Below are 26,122 nucleotides of genomic sequence, written 5' to 3'. Positions count from 1 at the left end.
GTGGAGAGTTTTTGCCAGGTAGTTGGTGTGAAGAGCTGGGAATCCTTCCCAGGCTCCTTAGGAGCAGAATTTGGTCAGGTCCAAACACCATCAGAATCCCAGGAATGTGCAATTGCAGAAGAATTGGTAACACTAAATTGATCATGTTCACTTGAAATTAAGTGGCTGTTACCTGTGCAAATAAACTAAAATAATATTTACTTGTATTATCTGTTTCCTTGAGGTCAGTTTTATTTTTTGCCTTCTGTAGAGCTGGACTCCACTGGTACTTCCTATAATAATAAATATACTCAATTTGTTACTTGGAGACCTGCAACATGTGGTCTCCTGGAAATGTTTTCAGTAACTTACAAAATCATGCAAACTGCTACAAAAACTACTTTCTTTGACTTATGGTGCTAAAACTTATTTCAGGAGTTAAACTTCCACGATTAATTCATTCCATATATGTATATTATTGTTTCAAGACTGTGTTATTGTCTTGCAGAGGATGTCATGCCATGCTACCTTCCACAACCACTTTTTTTGAGTGTATGTTCATTAATGGTGGAACAGAACTTCATATTTTTCTTTTTGAAATTGTATAGCTCAAAAGCTTGGTGGTTCTTGTTTCATTATATTTCTGCCTGAGCGTATTTTACTCCTTTTGTGTCTTTAAGGGTTGTCACTGAAGTTGGAGATTTTCCTGATTTATTAACTAGGAGTAACAACCGTGGGCATAGTGAGTGTAGTGCATATGAAGCATATGAAAGATTGCAGGGCAGACTAGAAAAAAATGGCACTTCTGAATATCCTGTATAACTTCAGTATTGCTGTACCTGCTGTACAAAGCAGGAATCTTTTTAGGCCCTCATGGGTGTATATAGAGGGGAAAAGAGCATGTTCCCTAGTGCTGCAGCTCTAAAGGGAGGAGAGGGAGAAAAGGCAGGCTTTTCAGGCATTACCCTTCTCTTGAGTGTAGGCTCACGTGGTCAATGCCGTTATCAGTGAGGAAATGCTGGGTTATTACAGCACACTCTGCTTCTGGTCTGCTCATGAGGGAGTATGTTCCTTTCTGCCCCTAGATCAGAGTGAGCAGAGTGCTGTGTGCTTTCCCCTGTGCCTCCCAGTTTCACAGACCATGGGCAGCAGGGGATATAGCCTGGCTTACTGTGGCCACAGAAAGCCTTCTGCAGTGGTGAGGTCTGGACTTCACATGGCATTGCTGTGTCCAGGGCTATAACTGAAGAGACAGTCCTTCCTGAACCTCTTGGCACGAGGCAGAAAGCCCTCTGGCATGGGTAGGAGCTGGTGACAGGTGGTGCAGCCTGGCTGCTGGGCCACCCTTCTCCCAACCTAGACCCAACGGGGGCAGCACTGTCCAGGCTCCAGACTGCGTGACGCAGCCCAGCCCTGCTGTGTTAAAAAGCTTTTGCAGGACCTGTCCTGGACTGTGTGGCAGTCTTCTCTGTTGGCTGGTAAGTTGTCAGTGCCTCGTAGGCTGGACTTTGCTGATGCTCAAAGAGCTTGTATTGAAGCTTTACTCTGCACCAGTTTCTCTGAGGTTTAATAACAACAGAAGTTCTTGTAGTTTTAACTTGGTTTAAGTATCTCAACGGACCTGGGAGCATTTTCACAATTTTGAAGAAAAGGGAGAGATTCTTAAAAATATGCATTATAAAAATGTTCTGCAAAAGAAACAAGCAAACAGGATTGTTGGCAGGAATCCTTATTATCAGAACCCATGAGATTCCATTTCCAGCTGATGCAAGAGGGACAAAATGCAATAATAGCACTAGGAAAATGGACTAAAACTAAAGCATGAGCTTCTGTTGCAAGCCCTGCCAGATGGGTGTGTAACTGGAAAACTTCCAGTCCCTTTTGTTGCTTAACTGCTCACATTTTGGTCTGTTTTCTGCGGTGTCCCAGAAGTGTCCTTGTTTTGAGTGATCAGTGTGTTGACAACCTGATATTTTGTCTCTATTTCTTCTTAGTTTAAGTACTTTAAGAATAGCTACCTACCAGGAAATTTTTCCACTGCATACTTCCCAAGACTGCTCGTTGGTGGATTTCAGTTTATGCTGACTGGTTGCAAACTGGCAAGTGCCTGTCTTCAGGATTCAAATCAGTTCATCAGAATATCCAGTGAATAAATAATTTCTTAATTGAAGCTATTGATTTAGAGCTACTACTGCAGGATCTTYTAACAGTACCTTTGCAGTAGAACTGTGTCAGACCTCCAACACTAAAAGGCCTAGTTGGCATGGCCTATTTTGGCAGGATTCTGTAGTGCTGATAAAGAAATAAGTACAAGTAAGATGACAAACACTGCAATATGCATATCAATATTGGATAAGAGAATCATCCTTCAAAGAGAATATCGAGGCGTGTCTCTAATTGCAGTGATTAGTAGGAAAGAAAGATTATAAAGCCCAATTTTGTGTGGAGTTATTCTCACTAGAGAAGACTGCTAAAACAGTTGAGGAATATGTTATACACCTATGAGGTACTGTCCCATGACAGCTTAAGTGGGGTCAAAAGCTGTACTAACATAGTTCTTTCCTGTGCTGCTTTTAGTGTTCATGTAGTTTCATGGTGAGGCAGGTCAGGGAGCTGACCTGACTGATAATTAATTTTTTTATTTCTTTCTTGCTTAGCTTTCAGCTGAGTAAGTTCACTGAACTGACTGAATGTGTTTCAGCATGAGTTCAAAAGGACAGACCAGAAGTGGGACTGCAGCAACCTGAGTTTAGATTGCCTAAAGGTGTGGTTTCATGTTATTCTTGATCCTGTCTAGTTGCGGGTTGCTTCATACTCTTTCCTCTTCCAGTAAGGGTGATTAAGGAGTATATTTCATGTTGACTGTGCCAGCTGTTTGTGCTTTCAACCTGGTATTTTTCAGAAACTGTCAGTTTTCCTGTAAACTTGAAAACATTGTTTGGGTTTTGCTCTGGATTGGAACAGAAACTTCAGGACATCCCAGCAACCAGAAGTTCAAAGATTCTGGGTCTCTGCGAGCAGATTGAATGGTGCTACAGAACATCCATGGCTACCAGGGTTCTGTTGTGTACGCTGTTAAATTGTTAGAACAGTTCCTGGCATGGTTTTAGTACGTGATCTCAAATGATTGCTTGTAGTTTTGGAGCATTCCCAGTAGGCAGTTTGAAGGCAGTCATCTGAGGGTAGGAGAGCTTAATATAGATGTAGGCCTTTCCGTGCCACTTGATCCTCATGCAAGAGTGTGGTATGGGGCACATTTAATCAATTAGCATTGGTTTACTGGTTTCCTAGCTTAGGCATAGCAAGTGTGTTGGTTTAAAAGAGATTTGAAGCTTATGTTGACAGCTGAGGACCTGCAGAGTTGCTCTGTCATATGTATCCCATGGAGGTGGGTTAAAGCTATTGCATCCGTCAGTACACAACCCTCGGCTTCCAAATTCGGGTTTCTTTTCTGTTACACCTAAGCATAATGAGTGGCAGTGAGTGGCTATTGCAAATCTTAGGCCTCAGTAGTCATCAAGGGAATAATCTGCTAATATGTGCTGCCCATAGGAAAAAAAAAAAACTTTCAAAAAACATTTTATAGAACTAGACAGCCAGTACAGCATTTGAGTGTCATTTCCAGTACAGATCATAAATTACTTTGTCTCTGCATGTAACATGCAAAAAGTCATGACTGATACAATGTAAAAATTTTTGTATCCCTTTCAGTACATTTGGATTTAAAGTCCAACTGTAAGGTGTAACTGAGAGAGTACCTCTCTGTTCCAATTTTGATGAAAAATCTAATATCTTTCAGTGATTAATTTCAGCATATTATGATTGTTTGAATTACTGCTGTTATATAATAAGCCTTCAGTGTGGAAAATGAAGAGGCTTGACTGTGAAAGAAATAAATGAAGTTTCAGGAGCTTAATTTGGGCTAATGTTATTGTAAAAGCTATGTTCAGTAGTGGAAAAATTGGTTTCTGGTTTCATGGTTTAATGTGCTGGCCCTTGTATCCATGTATTTTTGGACAAATCTCACCATTCGTGGACGTGAAAGACAGGTTACTCTGCTGAAAATGAAAATGTGAGTAGGTGGTGGTTGTTGCTTCCCCTCCCCCCCCCCAAGAATCCCTCTGATGTTTCTTAATTCTAAATGATTTCCTTTCTCCAGTGTTTTATTTAGAAGTTTAAGAGGAGGCTGAAGCATGGGAATTCATATGTTAATATTTTACAAATCAAAACTGAGATATATTTCTTACCAGCTGTGTCAGTTGTTTAGTTTGTGTAAAGCTGCATATCTGCTTCATTAGCAATTATTCAAAGACTTGCATCTGTGTAGCTTTCCTATTCACATCAGAAACAATGGTATAGTAATTGTTTTAGGAAAAAAAGACAACATTGAAAATTCTTTATTTTTAGCATTAATAACTGTTATCATACCAGTTCATCACTTGAACTTGAATGGAACTTGAAGCCTAGGGTGAATCTTGCAGTTAGATCTTGCATACTGAGCTATTTTAGTTAATTGGTACCAGGACACTTAGAATATTAATTGACTTCCAGAAATTATTTGGGATGGAAACATTTATATTTATCCTGCACATAAAGTAGAGAAGGAATAAAAATGTAAGTACCTGCAAAAAATGCATATGATGGTTCACAGCATTTTTGGATCTGCTAACCTGTGCCAGTCATCAAACTTTCACTTGGACCACTGATTTAGCCAGTTGGAATTGATAAATTCATAAGCTTCTTTTTGTGTATTCTCCTGGGTTCAGCTGTGGGCTAGTTAGGTTAGCATGGCTGTTTGCAGTCTGCTGTGATTCAAAAAACCTAATGGATTAGTTTGTAGCCTAAATGGCAATAGATTATTACAAAGTAAATCTACTGTATTTCTTTTTTTTTTCTTTTTTTTTTTTCTTCTTTTAGCTCAAATGAAATTCCTCTCCTTTGGTCCTTGTCCTTACTCAAAGACTATGATGCTACATAAGAAATTTAAAATGTATAACCTCATTTGTAGTTAGGGTGTTAGTTCTGTTTCAAAGACTGCCACTGGAACAGTAACATTGTTTGGAAAGTTGAGTTTGGCATTTTGCTAGGTTGCTGAATACTCTGTCCCTGCATTAATACTGCAGAATCAAATTTAGCATTAGTGCCACTTCTGGCATCTTGTCTAAAGGTTGCTTCCATTGGCTATGGGGCTGGTTTATTCCCATTAATGGACAATATATCTACTTGTGGATTTCATCTATAGATCCTGTAGCACTTTATAGAGAGAGCAAATAGCAAGCTCATCATTTTAAAGATGGTGAAACTGGAGGAATAGAGAGTAAAGTGACTTGTGTGAGGTTTGGCAATAGGCTGTAGATAGACCTGAGGACAGAACAGATTTGCTGAATTTGCGAGCTGTCCAGTAGATGATGTGTGCTGCCAGTGTGATCATTGATATGAACAGGATATGACTTCTATCAGTTCATATCTTCTTAACTGAAGGATCCTTAATATCAAACCAGAAGAAAAAGAGTTCAAAATAAATTTCTCACAAAATGGTTGGATATGAGACTCTACTGCAATAATTCTAAATCAATTTTGTAAAAAAACAAAAACAGTTTTTGGCGCTAGAGTTATATGCAAAGATTGTTCACCTTTGGAAGCGAAGTTTGAATATTCATATTTTCATACAGAGAGTTACATCACAATAAGTCAAGGCTAATCTTTTTGCCATAAAACCAAATTGAATGAGAATGAAGTCATAGCTATTGGAGACTACTTGGAGTAGCAGACCTGCTTATCAGACCTGTTTAATCTAGTTTTGCAGCCATTACCAGCCTTCATGTAGAGTGTTAAGAACTTAGCTCAGATGAGTCATATCCGTTTTCTGTTATGGGATGCAATAAGTGCAGTTACTTGTGAGGCTGGACAGTCAGTGCTATCTTAGTGACAGATGGTGTGGTGGTGAGAGCTGTAGTAATTTTAGGCATGTAGTATTTTCTAGTGAAATTTAATATATTGGTTTGCTAATTAACAGTTGCTTCTCAGGAAGCTTTGAGTATGAAAATCCAGGAGATTAAATGCTAAGTTAATTTTTTGTACATGCGCACATGCACATATTTAACTTTTTTTGGTAGTGCAGCTAGAATAAAGCTTTGTCCTATTTTTACCTCAATAAGAAGAGAAATAAATCTCCCCCTCTCCTCCCTTCCGATACCTCTCTACACCACTCTTAGCCGCCCTCATGTTTCATGTCTGTTAGAGGTATGTGGCCTGTGTTCTGCTTGACCAAAGCAAGGAAACATATCTCAAATTCTGAAAATAATTTCAGCCTTGATCTATCTGAAAAGATACTCAGCTGAATAAAGGAAGATCTAGATGAGTGTGTGCATGGGTCTAATCTCAGAGAGATGTTCTGGTTCTAATAAACCTGTTGTGCCACCAGTTCCAAACATCCCATGATTGTGCACTAGCGGCCTAAATTCAAAAGCTGGATCAAAATCACAGCTTGTAGGAAAAACTAGTATACTTCAGCTTCGTGTAAGTCTTCTAATTTATTTTAAATTTTGTAAGCCTAGCATTATCACAGTTTCAGGTTTTTCTGTTTTTCTAGGTGAGGGCTACATTTTTTTTTTCTTGTGAAAGCCAAGGCTTTTGTAATTATTATCCTCAGGAACTGATGAGAGATGGGGTTTACAAAACTACTGCTGCTCCAAACTTTGTTGTAACTAGCAATACCTGTACTGTAATCTAACTTGTATGCCTGAAACTGTGTGCAAGGCTGCAACTTTGCTTCTTTCTGCTGGAGATAAGCTCTCTCCTTGTTAGCATACTGACAAGGTCCTTTAAATTTTAAAAGGATTTGAGGCTTTTGTGTCACAGGGCAAAATGACTTAAGTCCATGTTGTGGAGAGCTTCGCTAAGTGGGACACTGATTCTGAGGAGATCTTTTGTGAAGTGTTGCTACAGAGATAAGTAATAGCATGTGCTAAATGTCAGTGTCTGTTGGAGGGGTTGGTTTCTTAAATCCTGAATACTTTAAACTATAGAATCCTTCTTAGATTTGAGATTTTATTTTGTGCATGAAGTAGGTTTTTAGGCAGTGTTCTTGGTGGAACTCAAGTGAACTTTCAACTGAAGTTTGATTAAGTCAATAATGTTTACTTTGCACTTTCCAATTGCTGACTAAAGTAACTGATTTGTGTGGCTGAATGCTGCAGGTGGTACAAGGGATTCAGATTTTTTCGTACTAAATGGCAAGAAAGATTGCGTGCAGAAGCCATGCTTACATGTACAGATCAGTAAGGTCTGACCAAACCCAGAGGAGATTGTCCTACCTGCTTTCATGTCATGTTTGTTTGCTGAAGCCTTAGTACTGGTGWTAAGTGGTAAAATCAGCTTACTGTGGTTCTCTAGCTTGTCTTTGTTGTTGGAAGAAAGTGGAGTAGTGTTTCTCTCTCTTTTTTTCTTTTTTTTTAATCTGGTAATGAGTAAGGTAGAAGAGGCACGGGAGCAGAGACTGTGGTAGATCTTTTTCAAAGATTTCTTTCAAATGGATCATAAATAGGCTTTTTAAAATACAGGTGAGTAGAAAAATTAGAAATCAGCTTTTGCATTTAAATGAAACTTTTTGGAAATTAGCAAAGCCACAGAGTCATCCTGATTAAGTACTAAAAACCTTAGAAACGGGATGTAACAATTTTCTTCTCAACTTCTGTTACCTTTTTGTATTGTCATAATACTCCCCTAATACCTCAGTTGGTGAAACTGGAGCAAAAGTAGCTATGAGTGTCTAGGACATTGCACGTAGACAATAAATCATAATAAATGTTTTTTCTAGAGGTGGTGAATTTACTGTAAGAACCTGTAAGGAATGAATCAATTGATGAAGTAGTATTTATATATGCTTATTTTGGGAAAYACTGGCCAGTGTGGTCGCCAGATTTTAAAAGAAAACGAATACAAAGACCCAGTGGGAATAAATGCTGTAGGGCATGCTTATTTCCTTGTATCTTAGCATTCAGAAAAGAGGTTAAAGCTGCTGTGAATAAATTTCTGAAAACATCATGGGAGTAATCAAGACAAAATGTCAGGAATTACTAGGAAAGGAATGAGGACAAACTAGAAAATGTCACTCCTGCTGTATAAATTTGTGCTGCGTCATATGTTCATTATCGTACGCAGTTCTATTTATCTTATCTCAAAAATGAATTTGCGATTTGCTAAAAGACATAGAGAAGGTAAATAAGGATTATCAGAGGCATTCATGGAATTGTTTCCATATAGATGGAAACTAAATAGATATGGACTTAAGAAGGGAAATCAAGGGAAAAGTGATACAATTCAAAATCAGGAATTGGTAGGAAAGAATGAATAAGGAATGATCTTTCATTGTTAATTTTTGGGTGTCCTAGGTCTTATCTGGAAGCATATTTTAAAAAAAGCAAAAAGAAGTACTTTTTGATACAGGCACATAGTTGAATTGTACGTCTCATTGGCATAATATGTTGTGAAGGTGAAAAGTGTAGAGGGTTGCACGAAAGGACTAAAATTTGTGAAGTGTAGGTTTGCTGAGAGCTATTATGCATGATGGTCCCAATACCACTCAAATGACTCAGGGATTGTTTAGACTGTTGAATTTCCAGGAGGTTTAAGGATGTACCAGGCGGCTCCACGCTTGTTCTGTTTTTTTTGTTCTTTTTCCTAATAACTATTGGTGACGGTAGTAAAGCTCAGATACTGAGCTAGATGGACCTCTTGATCTGACTTGATGAGGCTATTCTTAAGACCGAACTGACACAGTTCACTGAGAGATGGTATTAAAGAGTAAATTCTCTAATTAATTTGCTAGACAAATACAATTGCAAATAATGTATTCCAGAAGTAGATACAAATATGAATGAGACTTGCCTGTTTAATGCCTGTTATTGGACAAGTGGGGGCAGATCATCAGCTAGTATGACCTGATTCACAGAGGCACACCGGTTTACCCTGGATCTGGCATCAGTCTGGTATCTGAAATAGCAGAAAGACTGCCTATAAATTTAGTGCCAGCTTGGCTTTGATACGCATTTTCTGTGCACTGTTGCAGTGCCGCCTGGCCTGCCTCTTTAGCTCCATGACAGTGAAGCTCCAGGGACTCTTCTGTCAAGATGCTCTTCTCTGGTAGCAGCTCAGTTTTTCATTTGTGGGTCACCTTCACAGTAAAGCCAGGGAACCCAGTATTTGAGCTCATGTTTTTTGAAGCATGAAGGGAGTTCTGCAACCTGGAATTGAGACCTGCAGAGAAGAAGCTGGAAGAGGATAACTAGCATTTGCTAATCTGTGTGTCCTGGAGGATCTCCCTAGAACATGCTGACATGTCATAGGTACTTGAGGCAAGTTAGGTCCAGTGAAATCAAGCTCGTCTTGGCCTCTGGGTGACTAGGCTTCATAATAGTAACGGTAAACCTAGGGATGCTTTGGCACATGCTCTTCATAGAATGTCCAATTTCTGTCAAATACATCTTTCTTTTTGAGGTAGAAGGGGTGCCTGTGGGTATGTTGAAGGTGGATAAAAGTAGTTTAAAAAAGCAAGCTGTTGATGTAGCCATTGTTGGTAAAGGATATACACTGATCATGGCTCTTTGGCAATAAATCTCTGGCTGGGCCAATTCTCAGTGTGAAGAGTTTTGTTTTTTAAGGGTTCTTACAGTAACCTAATTGCTCTGTCCTTCAGAACTATCTTACTGTTGACTTCAGTGGAAGGAAATTTGGCTAATATTGAGTACTTCTGAAGACAACATCCTCTTTAGACCTTTCTAGGTACATCCTGTATCTCAGATATCTGAAGAAGGTTTTGCAGAAGGCGTCTCTAGCAATTTCTTAGTTGTGTAAAAACACTGAAAGTTAATGAGAAACATCTAGAATGTGCTGGAATAAAAATAATGTTTTCATAGGACTTTTTGTTTTACTCTTGTGTAATTTGTCTTCTGTGCTGAAATTAATCACACTGCAGTTGAGCATGGTCAGAGCAAATTTTCCATTTTGACTTCTCATTTCACAGGAATTTGAAAGAAGGTCTCTCTACCTGTTTTCATGCATCTGTTCCAGATGAGTGTTTTCTTGGAAAGAGTAAATAAAATGAGGTTTGGGGCTGATGAGGGTGTTTGTCTGCTCCTTTACTGTAAATACTAATTCCTGTGTGTATATGTATAGTCAAATATACTAGATCAGAAATGTACATAAACTGTTTACAATATCTGCAATATAGATATTGGCATAAAAACATTCCTGTTTTTTTAATTAAAGAATAATTAAATTGTTATGCATTTTTATACATGGAGAAAATATACAAAGTTAGCATCCTAACAGCATGAAGTCTGAAACAACAATACAGTACATTTGTGTTAAACGAGAATAGTGTACTGTGCACACTGCCTGCAAGTACAAAAAGGGCATTGCAAATCATAGAAGAATGTAGAGTTAGCAGTGGTTCCATGAAGTCACTAATCCACTTTGGGCTCCAGAGTTGGATTGGGTATACTATTTTCTTCCTGAGAAATACAATTTGTTACTGGAAATTTCCAGTAACAGAGTCTTCAGCCTTCCTAAATCCTGAGTGGACACAGTTGCCTTTTAAAGTTAAACTGTCTTTCCCCCAAATCTATCCTAATTCTCCTTTATTTTGGAAGCCAATGTATTCTAAGAAATAATAATAATAATAAAACATTTAATAAAATTGAGTGTTTGAGGTCTTTTTCTGTTTTATTATTAACTTCAAGTAAGTTTGTATTTAGACCTGTTGTTTTTCTGCCTTCAGTGAACACAGGTAAAATTAATTGCTATTCTGTTTGACAACAACTTCTTACACTGAAGAAGCATGTGAAGTGAGAAGTAATGATATATCCTGTAACTTTTTTTTTTCCCCCTCAGACTAAACAACTCCAGATTCTTCCATCATTCCTTCTTAATCATGTGTCTTTAAAACCCTTATTGCTCTTGTTGTGTTCCTTTCTTCTGGATATTCTTCTGTGTATCTTCTTTCAGTTATGCCCCAGATTGTGCACATCTCACCCAATGCCTCAGGAGTGCCAGGTAGAGGAGGATAATGACCCCCTGTGTCTCTCATATAAAACTCTCCATATAAAACTTACTGAATTTTGTCAGTCTTATTTCAGAGTAACTTATCAGACTGATTCTTGCACTCCTGTCTTTCAGGGTGCTTTCCAAATTGGTGGTGTTGACAAATTTTAGCAGTATTCATCTGCAAGTCCCTAATGCAGATATCACCTCACACAGATCCTTGTGAGATGTCATTTCACATGGCACCACAGTTTGACAGTGAACCACTGGTAAATTATATTCTTACCCTATAAGGAAAAAAGTGTACTTTTACAAAATTTGAAGTTTGAGTGTTCAAGAACAAACTGCAAAAAGTAGGAGTGCGGTAAGGTACCAGGTTGAACTCCTGAGTCCTTAAGTTTAAACAACACAACATATTACCAACTTAATAGCTACGATCAAACAATTTACGTGAGACTTCTCATGTCAGTCTTTTAACAGAACATGAATAGCACAGCTACTGAGAATGTACTCCTTTTTGGATCAAACCTAATAAGTAAAGATCTGTGCACTTTTAAGCAATGATGGTGTTTTCTATTAGTTAGCATGGTATGTGAGACTCCTAAGCCCTTGGGAATTCAGTCTTCTCAGATTGGTGTCTGTCTGTTCCTGGGAAAACATTGAACACTGCAACGAATGTGTCATAATGTAGAGATTTTGGGGGGAAGGGTGGTAAGAACCATAGAAGGATGTATTCTGTACCTTCAGTTAAGTTTTGGGCTTGCAGCCTAAAATTTTCAAATACCATATTATATATGAAAGATATTTTCTCCTTAGGATAGAAATATTTTCTGAAGTAAGTGAAGATATTTAACAAACATGTTTGTTTACATGTCTTAGAATACTTCTGCTTCAAATTTTTCAGAAGCCTGGGAAGATCCTTATTTTGTACTGACATTCCAACTACTGTTCATCATATTCTTAAAATATTATGTATTTATTTTTACATTTGTGCTCACTGCTAATGAATCTTTCATGTTAAAACTAGTTCTGCTGTCATTGGATTGGGAAATGTTAACTGCCAGGACTTGAAAAATAATGATGTGAGAAAATATTCTACATCTTTTGATTAGAAACATCTCTCCTGAATTCTTTCTCAACAGGCTGTGAGCTTAACAGGCAGGGTTCTCACCTTCTTCAGAAGAGTCCACACTCTCTGCCTCAGTCTGGCTTAGCTTTCTAGTTTGGCTTGGCCTCATCTTTGCCACAGACCACATTTCTACTAGGACTTGCAGAAAAATGAGTTAGTTAACAAGAAATTGAAAGGAGTAACTAGAAAGTGTAAAGCTTTTAGATAGCATGGAGGCAAATTAAGGGGTTTTTTTTCCCTTTATATCCTCCCAGAAAACACATGCTACTTACTAAAAGAAATTTTAAAGTAACCCACAGAATGTGGCCCTGTTAAAAGGATAAAGGAATGGAACGATCCCCTTTGAAAGTAGAACTTATGTTCAAATGGAGTGACAAGGGAAAAAATCATGAGCTATAGAAAATTAAATGTAAGAATAAGACGACTCCCAGAAGATTTTGAGGAATACCTACTGGAGACAGCTACAAATAAAAGCTTTCTCAAATGCTTCAGCAACAGGGGGCCATCTAGGGATCCTGTGCAATCAAGTCATAAAAGGAGGACTTGAAGATAGAGCTTTCCTGCTATGGTCTTATCAAAGACTTTCTTTAAAGGGATAAGTCTGAGGAACTACCTCACATTTAAGTTGCAGAAGAAAAGGTTTTTAGAACAAGCTGATAAAATGAATAGTAACAAGTCGTAGGAAGCATATGATGATCACCTGAAAGTTCTGAAGGAGCTCCTAGTGAAAAATGCTGAGCTATTAATTATAGTCTGTGACTTCTGACTTTAGTTGATGTTGGCACCACAGGAAGGGGAGATGATAATGCAACACCAATAAGACAAATGGGCTGAAAATACAGATAAAGAATACATTCCATAGACACATGGATAAAACCTTGCAGTAGGTAAGAGCTAACATGGCTGTTTATACAGGGAAATCAGGCTTTAAAATACTGAAGTCTTTCTTTGTGAGCATGCAGAGAAGGCTGATCCATTTAAAATAATATATGTGAGTGCCCCAAATGTTTTTGACAAGATCCCTTACCAGAGACTCTTAAAGAGACAAGCATAAAAATTAACAGAGATGAGATCTTTAAGAAACAATTCAGCTGAAGGAGTAAAGGGTGAGTAATAGAAGATCAGTTTTCACAGTGAAGGAAGGTTACCGTTAGGAAAATGTGCTGGTGAAAGGATTGCTCTGTACTTTCTTTTTGTTCGGGGCTTTTCAGAGGGTTCATGACTGACTCTTCTAATGAAGAGACTCTTCTGATAAACAGTGTGGTGGTGATGTTTGCTGATTATATTGAGGCTCATCAAAACTAAGATTCATTGTGAAGAGTAGTAGAAGAGTCTTATGGTACCGAGCAAATGGGCAGTTATAGGACAGTTCAAGTGCAGTAATGGTGAATGCAAAGTAACATATGTGAGGAAAATCAACTTTAATTATGCACACAACAGTGAGCGCTAAATTAGTTGCTGCTGTTAAAATTCTGAGTTAGATCAAGAGTTTTATGAAAATGTCTCTTGAATGTGGATTGCTGGGTATACTGAGAAAGGTCACTCTTTATTTGTCCTATTCTTACAACCTTTACAACATTGACTGCTTGCTTCTCACAGAGAGGAGATTGAGCTAAACAGAGCTTGATCTGATCCCTTTAGCTGTTATGATGAAACCCTGAACTGGGAGCTTGGAGATGAATCTGCCTAGGCCTTCTCATCATAGTGAGCTCCCTGAAGAAACCCAGTATATAACCATGATATAAACCAAAATAGCTGTATTTTATTGGCATAAAAATTATGATACTTCTCTTATTAGATGGAGAAAACTTTAGGTCACTTAGGGCATGCAAAACAGAAATAAAAAGAACTTATAATCAACTTTCCTCCTGCCTGTTGCATCCTCAAGGTGGATCATTGTTTCCTGGTATAGTTTTAATGAACTTGGCACCTTTGGAGTTGTAGCAAGCTCTCTATATTTACTTTGGACCATGGGAAATTTTCTTTCAATCATCTCTGAGGCCTGGCTGTTTGCTCTTCATAGGATTCTTGCCTTCCTTCTTTGAGCTCTTCTCTTGGCACACCTGTGATCCCGCAAGTACTTTCTTCCTGAGTAGTCACAGTCACTTTTCCAGGGAAGGAAGAATCCTTCCTCTCTTAGGTCTTAAATTTAGGTCTTAGGTCTTAAAAAAAATCGCGCATCTACCATGCATCACATCTGTTTTTAAGATCTTGTCTAGGCTGAAGGAGTGCTTCAATCAACATTGAAAAAACCTGCAGTGATGCCGGCCCTCTGGACACAATTTCTAAAAGTAGAAGTACTGAGTTTCTGTAGCTCGCTTTGTTTTCCTTGACTCTTTTTGTTGTGTTTGTTGATTTGTTTGGACTCAGTATTTGGCCAGTTAGGTGCAAAGGTACTTGGATTGTTTAAAATTAGTGAATATTTGGTACAGGATCCTGAAACTCACTAGCTGCACTCAGCTGAAGACTTGAGCACATATTAATTAATTCTCTGAGTGCTGAGTGTTTTCTAATACAAAAAATGGTGATAACACTTATTATTTGGTATTCTTGGGACTAGAAAGTCTGTTTCACTGGGATTGATACAGATACAGTGGGCCTGAACATATTGAGGTTATTTTTAAATACATGGCTTTTTGTTTGCTTGTCATCTTTTATTCTTGCCTAATGCTGAGTTCCTCCTACGTGCATCAGGCTGAGGGATTTTTTTTTTTTTTTAAATTGTTGGGGGTTGTAATCATGTGATTAAGTTGCAGTCCTTTGTTTTGGGCCAAGATAGACTGAATTTTTCAGTCTTTCTTCTTCTTTTCTGTTTTACTTTCTTCAGCAATAACCCTTTCTGTACTGTTGAGCCTTCTTCAGATCATTGGGATAATCCTTTAGATTTTGCCAGGTAGCTGCTGTGTTAGTTCCTACACGCTTCCCTCTTTGGGGGAGCAAACCTTTTCAGGTTTGTCATCTCCTTTGTTCCCCCTCTCCCTGCCCCCATCATACGTTCGGCTAACATCTGTGTGATCTTTCTTTGTGTTACCAGCTAGCTGTCAGTTTCTGCTGTTTTATTTCAGTAAGTGCCTCTGTTTTGCTCCCATCAACCTTGGATTGTAGAATCAAGAGGTGCTATTCCCTTCACGCTCATGCTGGCACAAAAAAAAGAAGCATATGGCAGTCAGCAAGGCCAGGATTTCACTTGGAGACTCTGATTTTAGAAGAAACTGTAATCATCTGGGGATTTTTCTCCTCCTTGTCTGGATGGTTCTGCTTTGTGAAGTCTTACACTTGCTTTTATGAGAATGATCTGAGCCACTTAGCTGCAACAGCTGACAGAAATCGATTTGTACAGGTCTAAGAAGCACCTTGAGGCATTGTGGGAGAAACTGCTCGCAAGTTATTTAACGTGCCTGTGTGACAGCAGAGCAAATACCATGAATCAGTTAAACATTTGGTAAAAACTATTGTTCGTCTCTGCTTCAGTAGCTGTTGTTAAACAATAGTTAGTAGAAGGGCTGATGAAATTGCTGTCTGGACTTTATAGCCAGTTCACATCAGAATTTTTCTTTTAATTACTTTAAAGCTTCCTCTCCGTACACCTTGTGGTTGGAGTCTCACTTGTTGCATCTCCTTATTGCCTATAAACTTCTTGAGGCAGGGACTGCCTTAGTTTAAGCTGGTGTTCTAGTTAATGCAGGCAATCTCTGGGTAAAAAAGATATCCATGCCAAACATACAGAACCATGAAGAAGTAGATGAGGATGTCTTCCCTTTGTCCATTCCTGAAAGCTTACTCAAATGTCACAACTTGTTGAAACCATTGTTACAATGCTGAACGGAGGGTTGCTACTGCAGTATGAAAGACTTTGTGCTCAGATTTTCATTGAAATAAATTTTGCCCTAAGTCCTTTTTCTGCCTACATCTCTGTCAAAAGAGTTTCTTACTATGCCTTTTACTCCCAAGTGGGAGGGGAAAACAAAACACTCCCCCCCCCCCCAAACAACTAAATATTGGCCTGTCCAAGAAGTTGCTGCTATTGGGTTTTGTGTTGCCTTAATTTTTGGACAGTGAATGTGAGGCAACAGTCATGTGTTTAGCACAAATCAACTGGAAGATGTAGCAAGCCTAAACATTCATTAGTTTTATAACTGCACTGCTTGTACTCATTATTTTTCCTGGCAGCCTTGTAGTAAGCAGGTAGTATCCGAAAGTAGGATGTACATGTATAATATCTCAGAGTATTTGTTTAAACATTCTTCTTTGCCCTGTTATATTTTAAACAATGAGTAGGAGACGAACTTTGGCCACTGCATTTCATTTATCACTTTCTTGGTGACTAAAGGCACTGGTAATAGCCAAGAGCAAAGGGCTTTATATGCAGTAATGGATATTTACCCTTCTTGATCTTGTTTTCATATGATAGTCTTAAGCTTTTACCATTTCTCAAGAATGTTTAATTAGTAGAAATTTTATATGTTAAGTCCCCAGTCTTTGCACGCATAGCTTGAAGAGAACTAAGTAGATTTACACTGCGGGTAAGAATTGTTTGGTCACATAGTTGTAACTTATGCCAAATTGTAATGTATGTCTTTGCAAAGACAAGTCTTTGAGCTTCCCCTGTTTCTCAGGCGAGAAGGGTCAAGTAAAGTTCCTCTAATTCCGTCACACCAATCTATTTTTGCGGGATAATAGGAGGCAGATTCCCCATGTAGTGGTATTCTTTTTTTGAACTGTTGTTGGCGTAGACATTAGTTAGCCAAATAACATAGAGTATGTCTGCTCTGTGGTTGTTGCTATGTCTGCAGCACAGCATGTGGTTATTCAAGCTAATCTGTAACTAGGTAGCCTTGTTGCAGACAGTTGGGTTACTGTCAGCAGTTAGGTAGAGCTCAGGGTGGTTTGCGAAATGGACCCCAAGAGCTTACTGACCTGCATGTTGCTACAGTTACACTGATTCTGCTATCGAGGTCAGAGCTAAGCTCATACACATGTTAACGTTACACTTCTGTCACATCCATGTAGACACACTAGTTGTTTAAGGAAATGGTGGAGAAGGTTTTGACTAAACTTATTTTATCCTTCATGAACTAACAAGACACAAACATTTACCATAAGGTCTACTATAAGACTTTTTACCCATAGATCTCAGGGGGATGACACTCTGCTAGTGATCTTGTTTTCTTTACATAGCTTATATCAGTGGTATGTAAGCAACTCCATTTTCATTTTCTGGAGAAAGTGGAAATTTAATGTTATGCACAAGACCCAAGTAAGGGATAAAACTTGTGTTGCTTTCCTGCAACCTGTGGTCTAGCAGTGGAATTGCAGGAAGTGCAGTTCTTCTACTTCTTTGGTTTTTTACTCCTGTTTTGCTCAGCCTGCTTAAATACACCCYCCCTTCTCATTAGTCTGCCAAAGTCTGAACAGACTTTCTTTGCTGCAGCACAGAAGATATTCAAGAGCACCTGGAGTGGACTGTGAGTCCCTGGTCTTCAGAGTACTTTGTACCAAGAGCTTAAGTGTTGAGAGGGCACTGCTCTGTTTCCCTGCACACAGTCTATTGTTCTTTTACTTGCCTTGAAAGTGAAACTGCGAAAACTTTGATAAATGGGTTTGTCTTATTCCAGTGTAACCATATAGTCCTGCCACCTTTATTGAAATGCTGTTTTGTCACTTGTGAAATGGTGTTTTCCAGTGGATGGAAAACACAACACATCTTTTGCTGCAGCAGTCCATTAGAGAGATTAATTTCATTTGGTGGAAATGAGTCTGATAAATGGGATTCTGGTGCTTTATGTACTGATGGCCAAAATATTCTTTATGGTAAGCTAAATCCTGCCTCTTCTAAAGTGGTAAGAATTCTGATGTAGATTTGAGTCAGATTTGTCTTGAAAACTGTCAGTCTCGATCAGCTTTGGATCAGGCACTTTATAGGAGTCATTACTTTTGTTTTACAGGCAAAGAGTTGAGACAGAAAAGGTGGGTGGACTAGCTGAAGTTCTCCCAGAAAATGAGCTCCCATTTGCTGCTCTGTATTTGACTTCTGAACAGTCCAGTGGTCCATATACCAGGACCCAATACATTCCTGAATCAGAGGAGTTTCTTTTCTGATGTTGTGAAAGAAGATATTCAGAAATGGGTCTGTCCCAGGAGCTGGCTTAGGGTATAGTTTTCTATTGAATAGACTCCTGGTCCCCAAAGCACACACATTTTCTTTGTGGCTTGTTGGACTTCCTAGTAAGAATTGGACTGTTCTCCTTGGAAACTGTGATACTAACCACAGAAGACTAGCCTGGACTTTAGAGATCTGGTTTCTCTTTTATCTCTGACCATAGTCATGAACGTCATCTTTTTCTTTTTTTTTTTTTTTTTTTTAAAAAAAAGCTCTGCTAGAGTGAGAGGCAAAACTTCACAGAAGTTGGACCTATCCTAATGAACATACTGTTTTATCAGATGAGACCGTCTAGAAGTACTGGATTCCACAGAAGTCTTCAAATACCAAGGAAATAAATCCCCCTTAGTTACAAAAGAAATATAAGTATCAAGACAGAGTTTATACCAATATCTTAGTGTAATTTTTCTTACAAGTGTTTACTTATTCACGTGGTCCTTCCATCCTCTTTTTAAGTAGTCCAGGCCTCAAGGTTGTGAGTGCGTTTTTGTTTTTTGTTTTGGTTTGTTTTTTTGCTATGATTTGAGGGATAGGTCAAGACCCAAGAACCCTTTTTTGGCAGTGTGGTCCAGAGTCAGATATGTTGTAGTAATTGTGTTAAATGGATTTGGCCAGATGATCTCAGACAGTAATTTTTAAGGATTTTCTTCCTTCTCCATGGTCCTGGGAGCTTTACATTTTAAAACAGGATTTCTCAAATATTTCTGTATTCTAATTTTGGTCACTTGTTATCACCTTGTTTTTCTTTTGCAAGTGTTATATCTATTTTTGTCTTAATTTTGAAACCCTAGCAAGAGCAAACTATCTTGCAGGATTTGAGAATTAAGTCATGGAAAATTGCTCAGCTTTCCTCTCTCTCAATATAACAGAAATGTACCATAGACTTAAAATTACTCAAGATTAGACTTTTATATGAATAATAGTAATTAAAAATAGAACGTGTATTATGGCAACTTCCTAAAGAAAATAAGCAAGCCATAATTTCACTCAAACAAAATATATTAACAATATCATCATTCTTATTTGGCTTTTGCTATGTTTCACTTTCCTAAAATTAGTGAATGTCAGTGTATGTATGATCTGAGCAATGTGCTGCCTTTTTTAACTTCAATAAGATGTGTTTGGTGGAATCCACACTTCAAATGTTTATGTGAAATTGAACAGGGGAGATTCTTAGAAGACAAATTATGAAAATTTTAAAAGTAGAATTTTATTTTTGATTTGTGAAGAAAATAGATTCCCTTTTTTATACAGTGGTAATGGCCTTTCATTAGCCTTGTGCCTTAAAGAATATAAGTCTACATAGGCAAATATCGTCTGTCTTTGTCTCTCTGTGTCTCTGTCTTTCCTTGCAGCTTCTTAATAATATCTAGGATTGTAAGTCAATTACAGTCGCATATGACTGAAGAGTAGATACCTCAGAGATGCTACTTTTCAAGAAGTTTGAGAGGCACCCTAATTGCCTTCCCAGTTGAGAGTATGGCCATAAAGCTCATCATCTAATGAATATCTGTGTTTTGGTTTGGATGATCTAAGGAAATAGGCAGGATAGAAGTTGTGGTTAGAGGTGGAATCTCATGTTAGATCAATTAGATCTAATTGATTCCAAGTACAGTAACTTCAAGGTACGTCAGCTTTTTGCCTACAGAGATTGTCTTGCTGCCAGTTGTCTTTGTCATAGAAGAATCCACAGGAAGGAGAAAGCAGGGAGAGATGTTGGAAACCAGGCTTCGTTTGTGTTCCACTGTTCACAGAACTACATTTCCTTGAAATATTTTTTTCTCTGTCTCCTTGGGAGGAGAAGAAAGAAGTGAATTGAGTGAAGAGACAGAGGGGCGTTGGCAGGAGAGGTGGAGATGAGTCAGTTTTCTTGTTTTGTTCTTTTGCTCTGACAAGACTGTTGCAGAAGAAAGATGCTACCTGATATAACAGAGGCTGTAACTATTTCTGCCGACATTTTGTGATTGCCTCTTGTTTTACTTTGTTGTGAATTTGTGAAAGTGAAACACGTGTTTGAAGACAAACTGCAGGAGGCTACATTCCTCCTTCTGTAAGCATTTGTACATGTGCTTAATTTTATTCATAGACATGAAATTATTATGAGCAGAATTCTTGGTGCAGTGAAGCTCTTACTTATCTGGTGTTTTCTATGGCTTTAGATATTCACTCCCTCTTTCTTTCCTTCCTGCTATACCTTCTTCTTCTTTTCCCCCTAGTCTTTCTATTTAAATCAAAATAGATCTGTCTGGTGATTTATACTGGAATTTTACTTTTGCCTTGCTTTCAGTTTTACAGATATTTTCTTACAAAGTTCTAATACAGCATCTACACATGTCTTTCAGTCATGTAATCTCAATGTTATGTGAATTTTTAAGAACAGCTTGCCCAGAGGATGAAAATTCACATCAAATATAATCTTTTTTTCCCTAAGAGCGTCAATCATCATGTGTAGAATAACCAGATTTTGTCATCTAAGGCGGAAAATGAACTTTTTGCCTTTTCTTGATTAGTGATATTTTACTTTTTTTATTTGGCTCTTTTACCTATGGAAATGAAGGTCTTGATCAAAGAAGAAGGGGGAGGAAGGAGGAAAAAAACCCAAAACCACATCCTGCTGACTATACTCAAAATTCAGACATGATAACTAAAATGGGGAAATCCCTCTAGATCTCTGTTTCCTACTTAAAATCCAGTCGTCTTATCAAAGCAAAATAAGTGAAAAGAAATGGCTTAGAGGTATTTGGCTTTCTGACACATGCGGCATTGACATTTAATTTTTCACTTCTTTCTGCAGATATTGCTGTGGTGGAGATGAGTGATGCATTCCGCCAGCCTTCCCTGTTCTACCACCTGGGAGTCAGAGAGAGCTTCAGTATGGCTAACAACATTATCCTCTACTGTGATACAAATGCTGAATCTCTGCAGTCACTGAAGGTAGCTCTGAATGGAAAAGGGGGTGGGGAAAGCACTAGTTGTCTAACTCTTGAAATAGGTTCTCTGTTTCCACGGTAATACAGAGGCCACTTGTGGTTCACAGAAGAATGACAAAAATGTTCTGAGGCCTGGAAAATATGTTCATGGTGAAATGCTGAAAAACTCAGGTTAGTTTTCTCAAGAGAAGATTTAGATGACTGTATCATAGCTAGTTAAATACCTAGATATTAAATAGCTCTTTATGGAAAATAGAAGTTTGACAAATTTCATATGAGAAATTAAATACATGTTTTTGACATTCAAGGGAATGACCAGGCTGGTGTGTGATAAGGTAAATTGTCATGGTGAAGAACAATCAGGTGAGAATATGTGTAGTGTGTAGGTATAGCAGAATAATCCTGATGCTTTAGCTCCCGCATCGAGTAACAGTTTTCTGACCAAGCCTGATGAGACCTCCAGATGGTCTCTGGTAACTTTTGCTGAGTTAGAAGGGACAACTTACCTCAAGTGTCCTCAGTATTGCTGTGCTGGAGAGTTTCTACCAACTCTGCTACGGTGCTGGCAAACTTCTGCCTTTTTGTCAGTGACACGGTTCACAGTATGGCAGGCTGGCTTAAGTCAAGACAGTAGTTTAAGATAATCTATGGGACTGTGAATTGTGGCAGCCAAGGAGTTGATACTTGCTTCCTCCTGCTAATTCTGCTAAGGGCAGGGACTGTGGAGGGCAGGCAGCTTGGATGGCAATCTTTTAAATTACTTCTCCTCCCTCAAAATCATTAGCTCTGATTGGCAGATGCTTTATGTTACTGCAGTTTGTTTCTAGGCATTGCTAAAGAGAAGCATCTCAATAAACGGCTTTGGTGAGTCAGGTTGCAGTCTGAGCATTGCTGCCTTCTGATGAAGACTTTGCTTCCACTGCTTCTGGCTAGTGCACAATATTTCGTTTTGATTCTCTCAAATTGTTTGCATCTTGGCGCTCATTTGAGAGAGAAATCTCAGTTTTTCCCCTGCATCTGCCTCCAGCTAACTGGACTGGTAGCAATCCAATTATTTTCTTTCTTTTTGCAACACAAAGAGTATACAGATAAAAGCCCTAAAAATGAAACTACTCATGACAAAAGACTTATCTGTGGATTGAATTCAATTATGCAAGTACAATGGTCTACAGTAGAAGCAGAGTAGAATTTCACTGTACTGCATAAGGAGCTAAATACCCAGCTCCCACTGAAAGTCACTTGGAGTAGGGCACCAAGCTTCCTTGGGCACCTGGGAAAACTTATTACTAGCTTGGGAGCTGGACTTTGCAAACTGGTCACGTGCTGGGTTCCTGGTGAAGTCAATGAAATCCAAATCCTGCACAATGACGCTTGCCTATCATGGTTGCTACCGATACAGTGCTCCCTGAAAGGCTGCCTTCTCTTTCCCTCAGCTTTAAATTGAGCCAGTGTTTCTTCTTTTGATTATTGGCAGTGAAGTCTCTTCAGAGAGCAGGGCTCCTTCCCTAGTTACGTAGTAACTGTCTGTGGTGTGGGCATGCTTGTGCATCTTTGACGCAGGGTGTTTGTTCCTCTATTTGTTCCAGCCAGCAGTTAGACTAGGATTGATGCAGGAGCATGCAGTATAGTTGTCTTTTCTCAGAGGGTTTTTCTTCTCGCTGTTAAACTTCTGTGTGTGTATAGTTTTGATCTTGTGTATAAGAATGGGGGTGAATTCAAAACTGAAAATGGTTATGGAAATGTAAGAAGTATGAAATTCCAACATGCGACTTAACTAAGGTGCAAAGAAATATAGATAAACTTTTGCTGATGGAATGTTCATGTATATGTGTACATATATATGTATGTACACGTACTAATGGCCCTTATTTTGAATGCTGGCAGCAATCCTGTGTGAAACATGTCACCTCATTCAGGGGGAAGAACTGTTGTGTAGAAGCCTGACACATGCAACATGGAAAGCATGAGGTGCCTCGATTTGACACTCTCCGTTTTTAATGTTGTGAGGAAAACAAAGCAGCTCAGTGGTCCCTGTGGCAGAGATGTAAAGTAGTTGCCTGATAAACCCAGTGGGGTTATCAGTTGCTGATAGCTGAATTTGCTCACAAGACTTGTGAAAGTGAGATCAGTGTCCATGAGTGGCTTGCCCTCAGGCAGCTTCTAGGGCCGCACAGTCCAGCCTGCTGTGCAAGAACCGTCTCTTTCCATCTGTGTGGGCTTTGAATTCTTATTCTCTGAAATTTTGCACGTAGCCTGTGAAGATTTATTCTTTGCCACAGACTTATTAGAGCAACGTGAATTTCAATCTATTTGAGAAGCTAATGCATTGCTGGCCTTCAGTGCAAGTCAGTTTAAAACTACTTGAAATCTCACTTTTATTATTTTTACGGTTTCTTCTGCTGACAGCATAATGGTCCGTATTATATTTAACTTCTAAAACATGAATACATATGTATTCAACTTTTGGACAGCATCCCTCTAGGAAAAATTTACATAGGGTGTGTTTGTATGGGTGTGTATGCACTCTGTTCCATAGTCTTCTGATCTCTCCTGAGACAATACTTTATTTATATTGATTTGACAGGCTTAGAAAACATCTTTTACCAACCAGCCTTCTCCTGTCATGTGTTCTGTAAATGTTATCAAGTCATACTGGTCAGATATCTTTCCTAGTAGTTATTCAGTGCTATCAACACTTTTTTTTTCTTTTTTTTTCCCCCCAGGAAATTATTTGCCAGAAGAATAATGTAAGTATGATTTCTGGGTGTCAGCTGAATGCTAGACATTCCAGCCTTCTGTTCCATTTAATGTTGTTTATCTGTTTTTGTTTTCTGCTTGAATCATTTAACATTTTCCTACTGTATTTTAGAGTTAGATGCAGAATTCTGGATCTCCTAGCAGAAAATATGTGTATATCACTTTGTTGCTGGGTACCAGCCTCACTTCTTACCTTGCCTTCATCTCTCGGTAGTATTTTCCTTGGTGCCTTTACTTGTCCATCACATTTTTTTCACACACCATTTTCATCTGTTATTTTGGGTGTTTTTTTCTGTTGTCTTTTTTCATATAGTGTTCTTTTTTTTTAAAAAAAAAAAAAAGCTAATCTGTATTGAATGGGGAGTTATCTGAAATTGGTGCTCATTTTAGAAACCCACAGCTACACCTGTGGAAAGATATATATGTATATATAAAGAGACTCTGTGTGTGTGTGTGTGTGTGTGTGTGTGTAATTCCTTTTCCCCCCAAGCTGAGGCCTGGTGCCCGTTAGTCCTGTTCGGGCTGATCCTGGTATTCTGTCTGCGATTGCCAGTCATTAAACTGTAGGTTATTGCACCTTAGCATCCTGGTTTCTGAGGCTGGCCTTGCAAATGCCCCTTCCCTTTTTTGCTCTTCAGTTCCTGGGAGGCAGACCTTTGCCTGTGAGAAGGCCGGTTTCTCCACATGGCTTGTTCTGCAGCAGCAGGGCCAGTCAGGTCAGAGAGCATGTGTGGCATGTTGAGTTGTTCTCAACTTCACTTGGGGAACCTGTGGCCATCATGTGTTAGGACAGAATTTCTGTAGCTGTTACTCAGCGATGTGCAGGTATCCTGAGGCGCTGTGTGCATGCGGTACAAGCCCATATATTTGAACAAACTTTTCTAAAAGGCACATGTAATGTTTAATATTAAAAATTGGTCCAGTTTTGTTTCCAGCAGCATCAAAACTGCCATAGTAACTGCAATATTCATGGTTTTTTATTTTCCTTTATTTAGCACTACAATTCATAGATTAAGTACTGAGTTCGGCCCATATGAAAAGACTTCTTTGAGAAGGATGTGGTTATCTACTGATATAGTTTCCAAAGATACCTTCAAAGTCAGTGAAGCTTTGGCCCTAATGCTGAATTTTGAATCATGTTCTTTTTCAGTTAAAAATGGAAAAGCAAAGCAGGTTCCATATTTTTCTCTGTATCTGTTGACAAAAAAGTTCTTTCCAGAGGTTCACAGAATGCTATGAATGACATGATAAACTAGAAATCTCTCACCTTGTGTTAATGAAAACGATCAGTTAGGCCTTTACACAAGCAAAAAGAAATCTTGAGAGCAGTAAGGCCTTTTTTATAAATTCATGTGCTGTCTTTTGTTTTTTTGTCTGGCAACTCGGAAAGGCAGAGATCTAGGTAATACTATGTCCAATACAGTGCCTCAGAGAGGACAGAGGAACTAACCCTGTTATTAGGCAACCAGCTAACTCATGCTGTAATGATGATTCGTGCAGTAGAAAAAAGGGCTAATGTTGTCTTGTTGTCCTATTTTAAATGACCGTCTCTAAAGCTTAGGGAAATGGATGATAACTTGGCCTTTATCTGTTTGATAAAAAATTATTCTACTTTTCCATTTAAATTTGGATAGGTGGCTAAGAAACTGTCATTTTTCACTTTTAGAAATGTTTCGGTATATGCCACAAAAAGAGTGTGTTCCTTGAGAATCTCTGATGTTTTCAAGCACACCCACGTAACATCTTTTCTGGGAGGAAGTATTTTCCCAGTGGTTAGAACAGGGAAGTCAGTAAAACTGGCTTAGCAGTCTAACTAATGGGTATAATTCATGTTTTATGAAAATCATGTTTGGTCATAAATTCTGGACTTTTGGGTAAATTGATACACCAAAGGTATTGTTCTTCAGAGACTGTGACTTTGATGCCCACCCTTACCAAAGAGAGTTATGTGAACAATTGTGTGAGGTTGCAAATATGGAAAAAATGTAATTGGCATCTGAATAAAACAAGATTTTAGTCCTGCAATTCTAGAAAATGTAGACATGGAGGAAAAAAATTACCCCTTTCCAGCTGGATCCAGCCAGGATCCTAATCCATTTTCAGCCAAAATCCGTTTTTTCCTCT

At 38.5% G+C, this 26,122-nt stretch overlaps 1 protein-coding gene across 1 annotated transcript in view; it reads left to right on the top strand.

Moving 5' to 3' along the window:
- MAP3K5 (mitogen-activated protein kinase kinase kinase 5) overlaps positions 1–26,122 on the top strand; it is a 101,300-nt gene that overhangs the window by 9,623 nt on the left and 65,555 nt on the right. The window contains 2 exon segments of the mRNA XM_026089238.1: positions 21,106–21,245; positions 23,965–23,988. Coding sequence (XP_025945023.1) covers positions 21,106–21,245; positions 23,965–23,988 — 164 coding nt within the window.

The sequence above is a fragment of the Apteryx rowi genome, unplaced genomic scaffold (genome assembly GCF_003343035.1).
Source record: "Apteryx rowi isolate R43461 unplaced genomic scaffold, aptRow1 scaffold_803, whole genome shotgun sequence".
NCBI lineage: Eukaryota > Metazoa > Chordata > Aves > Apterygiformes > Apterygidae > Apteryx > Apteryx rowi.
The sequence above is the reverse complement of the archived record's forward strand: the minus strand, read 5'-3'. Positions and strand labels throughout refer to the sequence as shown.